Source organism: Bidens hawaiensis, unplaced genomic scaffold (assembly GCF_021521415.1).
Source record: "Bidens hawaiensis isolate Kalapana, Puna unplaced genomic scaffold, B.hawaiensis_p1.1 tig00027767_1, whole genome shotgun sequence".
NCBI classification, from domain to species: domain Eukaryota; kingdom Viridiplantae; phylum Streptophyta; class Magnoliopsida; order Asterales; family Asteraceae; genus Bidens; species Bidens hawaiensis.
The window spans coordinates 97,266-102,135 of NW_027494501.1; the positions used below are offsets into that span (position 1 = coordinate 97,266).

The 4,870-nt window shown below is 35.9% G+C and overlaps 1 protein-coding gene across 1 annotated transcript; it reads right to left on the reverse strand.

Moving 5' to 3' along the window:
* Positions 1-200: 200 nt before the first annotated feature.
* LOC143575873 (glycine-rich RNA-binding protein GRP1A-like) lies at positions 201-2,234 on the reverse strand. The gene is made up of 2 exons (XM_077060130.1): positions 2,106-2,234; positions 201-726 (listed from the first exon to the last, which is right to left on the reverse strand). Exons 1-2 carry the CDS (start codon positions 2,215-2,217, stop codon positions 368-370), a joined length of 471 nt encoding a protein of 156 aa, XP_076916245.1. The 5' UTR covers positions 2,218-2,234; the 3' UTR covers positions 201-367.
* Positions 2,235-4,870: the final 2,636 nt, after the last annotated feature.

Here is a 4,870-nt window from a genome sequence, read left to right on the forward strand (position 1 = left end):
GGTATTTCCAGTTTTGGTTCCGCTGGGTACGGCTTCAGGGAGAAATCGTATAAGTCCTACCCGCAGGTCGGGTAGGGATTGGAACCGGTTCTGGGCCAAATCCAAAACCGAGTATTTTGTGCACCCCTATAACAAAGTGTGAAAATCAACCAAAACAATCATGTTTTATGTTCACTTTTATGAACATCACTACATGAAAATTACAATTAAAACTATTTTGATTATATATAACAAAAGCTTAATTTCACATATGAAATGAAAACTTCAATATTTAACAATTCTTTTAAAATCATCAAACACAACCAGAGGTCAAAAACAAGACTTGAAACCACACCATTTTTTTCATACAAAAACAAACACCAAACTTTTAATTTCTCCGGTTACCATCTGAACCACCTCCTCCCCTCGAGTAACCGCCACCGCCATATCCACGGTCACGACCGCCTCCATAACCTCCGCCACCACCTCCGCCATATCCTCCGCTATTACCTCCGCCACCGCCATCACGTCTGCCGTACCCACCGCCTCCACCACCGTATCCACCGCCATCACGTCTGCCGCCACCACCATCGCTTCCTCGAGACTGTGCCTCGTTGACGGTGATGTTACGACCGTCGAGAGACTGGCCGTTCATGGCTTCGATAGCGTCTTTCATTGATTGTTCATCCTTGAAAGTAAGGAATCCGAATCCTCTTGATCTACCGGTCTCGCGATCGTTGATAATCTATCGCATAGAACATAATAACCGATTAGATTCAAATATTTAATCCAGAAACCTAATTTCTGTAATAACAGCAATAGAAATGCTAAATCGCTAAATCGCTAAGGGTGCAAATGAGCAGAGCGCGAGCTGCGAACAATTAAAAGCTCAAAATGACCCAAGTTTTTTTTTTCTTTTGAGACCGAGCCTCAAAATCTCAAATAAAGCTCATCTAGTGATCAAGCCCGAGCTCAAACCTATGGGAAACTCGTTTAGGCTTGTCAAGCCTTGTATAGTTTTAAGTTTCATGAACTTCTACAAATTAATTTAACACTGTGCAGCCGACTACTCCCATTGAATGATTTGGGCTGACTCGTTATCAATGGGATCAGGTATACCTCCAACAAGAAATATATAGAAGAGCCAGTGCTGGATTAGCCGAAAATCAAAGTTTATCATAAGCTAGCTTGGGCTAAAATTCCTGAAATATTAGCCTTTTATGATTACATCGGACATAATCCGGCAAAAGGGGGCTTATTTAGGGCAAGCGGGTTCCAGGGCGTAGGCAGCTTTAGGGGAAGGGGTTCGGCCGAACCCGTACAAATTTTTGGTTTAGTGTTATACATTAGTGTATTTTGACATTGAACCCATAGAAATTTCAACATCGAACCCGTCCCTCGAAATTTTCCGAACCCGTAGGAAAATATTTCTGGTAGTGGTGGATTCAATGGATAACAGGGATGGAATAGCGGTTGGATGGTTAGGACATCCTATCTTTAGAGAAAAAGAAGGCCATGAACTTTTTGTACGTCGTATGCCTACCTGCCGAGCTTAGGCTCATTCAAGATTTCTTCTCATAATATATAAAAATAACTAAAAACGTATCTAATTTAATTAATAAAGGAGTGTTTGGGATTGCTTATTTTCATCAACTTAAAACTTATAAACTTTTTGAGAAGTAATAAGGTGTTTGAAATTGCCCCGTCTCCACGTTGGATCAAGAACAGGGTTCCATAAGTTACACTTTTTTAACTTATTAACTTAATGAAAAGCTATATGGAGGTAAAATAAAGAATCTCAAACACCCTAAGTAATAAACGAGCCGAGCACAAGTTTAAAAACAACTCCCAAGTCAAGCTCGAGCTTTAAGAAGAGAGCTCAAATAACGTTTCAACTAGATTAGATTCAACTTGAGAACTTAATTTCTACAATAACAGCAATTAAACCCAATTACTATAATAACAGCAATTAAATCCGTAAATCACGATTAGATTCACTTCAAAAACCTAATTTCTATAATAACAGCAATTAAAACCGTAAATCGATCGATCTTTGTGGTTAATACACCAAAAAAACGTACCGTTTCAGGTAACAAAAGTAGTTAACAGAATCAATCAATCAATCTTGGATTCCAAAATCTCGCCGAATTTAGAGAAAGCTTCTTCGAGTGATTGGTCAGTAGTGGCCCAAGCTAGACCGCCGACGAAGCACCGGTATTCCACGTCAGCAGACGCCATTATTATTATTATTATTATTATTATTATTATTATTATTATTATTATTATTATTAAGATATTGTTATTATTTTCAGATGGATGGATGGAAGTTGTTATTGAATACGACGACGTTTTATAGCTGAAGATAGGAAGAACGTGTCTTGTCTTGACTATGGTATAAGGCGGTTAACCCTGGTTAAGTTTGACCCCTGAGATATTTTCATATTTTCATCAATAATAATTTATATATAATAATAATAACAATAATAATAATAATAATCATAAGTTAAGAAAATCAAATAATCAGCACGTTGAGTTTGGATTCGAACTGAACTGAAAATATGTATACTTATATTGAGTAAGTTGAGCTAAAACTTATTGGTATAATTGGATTTTATCATAACAAGCATATAGGTAACGGGTTTTTTTCGGAACAAGAGATGGTAAGTTTGGGTTACATTGGTTAAGTTTCGCGTGAGATATTTTCATATTTTAGTGAATAATTAGTTTATATTTATATTATAAGAGAAAAGATCAAATAAGAAGTTTGATTATTTTAAGAAGGCTAAGAAGGAAGGTATTTTTGTCTAATATCTTAATATTGAAAACCCACTTAATTTAATTTCAAAAACCCACTTAATTAAAACCCACTTAAATTTTCACTTATCTCCTACAACCACCACCGCCCACCGCCACCACCTTGCCGGAAAAGTCTTCGGAAATTTCGTCAGAAAATAAAACACTATGAAAAACACAATGAAAAAAACACAATGTAAAAAACACAATGGAATAAACACTATGAAAATAAAAACACAATGACAAAAACAAAATTAAATTACACAATGCAAAAAAACACTATAAAAAAATAAAACACACTTGTATAACATAATTTTGTAAAACACAATTTTGGTAAAACACACTTTGTAAAAAAACCCACGATTTTTTTTTATTTTTATATAGCAATATTGTACTCATATAAAAGATAGAAAACACTCGTTATTATGGTGAAATTGTTTTGAAAAAAAATATTTTATAAAAAAGTTATGGGCGTTTTAAAATGAGGGGGTATTTGACATGTGTCTTGCATGTGGAGAGAGAAAGTCAACAAATGTGTTATCTCTATTATGCCCTTACCCTTGTTTTACACTTTATGATCTCTCTAATCTAATCTCAACCATTCAATTTTAAAATGAATGGATAAGATTATTTCCTATCCTTCTTAGGAAAACTAATCTTCTTATTATAACTCAACCCTATATTATAATATTATTAATAAGTGAATAAAATCAAATAATTAAGATTGATGGTATGATATTTGGGTTTTTCAATTGAGACTCAAGTTCAATTGTCAATTATATAATTTTTTTGTTAATTAAGGCAATGAATAATTTGAGCTAGGTATTGTACAAGGTCGTCGCTTCGAATCCCTAGCTCGTCTGGGTTTTCGTCTCACCATGTGTTACGTTGAAAAGTTATGCTCTTGTGACGGCGCATCGACTGTTAAGCGGCAGCCGACGGTATGGTTTCCCGAGATAGCGCCCAAGCCAAACTCTGAAGCCAGTGTGGGCCTGTAAGGCCCCGTTACCGGTAACCCTACTTTCGTGTTGGATTTACTCATAAACACAGTTCCAAATATCAGAGTTAATTAAAAACTTTACGCGGAATATAAAACTTTCATAAAACATTACATATCAATTCATAATCATGTCTTTAAACATTCCTCTTGTCTTTCAAAATCAAAACGTAACTTATAAAACATATCGGATCTTCAGATGCCAGGCTTTAGTCTTCTGCCATGTGTCCTCCACTCAAGCCAGCTGTCTCATCCTACTCACCTGCGTGCATACTAAAAGTCAGCTACGCTGAGTGAGTTCTAGTTAATCATACACTTCCATACAATACCTTGTTACATACATACGTACTTAACCTCATAACTTTCTTTCATACACACATAAGTACTCATACCTTCATTCTTACTTACATACTTTCTTTCTTACTTACATACTTTCTTTCTTACTTACATACTTTCTTTACATTCATAATCATACGTTTTAAAGAGCCTTTCGCCCTATAACCTCACAGATATTATAAGGGTCTGGTCCCTAACATCACAGATATTATAAGGGTCTGGTCCCTAACATCACAGATATTATAAGGGTCTGGTCCCTATCATCACAGATATTATGAGGGTCTGGTCCCTAACATCACAGATATTATTAGGGTCTGGTCCCTAACATCACAGATATTATTAGGGTCTGGTCCCATGTTTTCGAATATTAGTAGGGTTCGATTCCCTCTTCGTTACCATACAACCATACATCATACCTCGAGTATTATTAGGGCTCGGTACCCCTTTCGTAACCATACAACCATACAACCGTCATTTCCTTCTTTTATTAACTTTCTTACGTTCATACACATAAACATACATATCATACTTGCCATATTTATAACGTTACAACCTGACAGTACGTGCAATATCCGAAGATCGTTCACGAACCATCAAGCAATCATTCATACATATTACATATATCACCTATGGCATACACTTATCACTTTGGATAAATGTATTAACAACACATCAAGTATGCACACAGCCCCGAAAACATAACAAGGAATGGGGCTAGAAACTCACCTGGATCCTGTTACGCTCGCCGTTGATCGTAATTCCTTT

What these genes read in the sequence shown, in the direction of transcription:
- LOC143575873 (XM_077060130.1), bottom strand. Translation starts at nt 2,217, where the DNA reads ATGGCGTCTGCTGACGTGGAATACCGGTGCTTCGTCGGCGGTCTAGCT. An exon ending in CGGCGAGATTTTGGAATCCA is followed by an intron (nt 727 to 2,105) that starts AGATTGATTGAT and finishes GTTCTATGCGAT; the next exon opens with AGATTATCAACGATCGCGAG.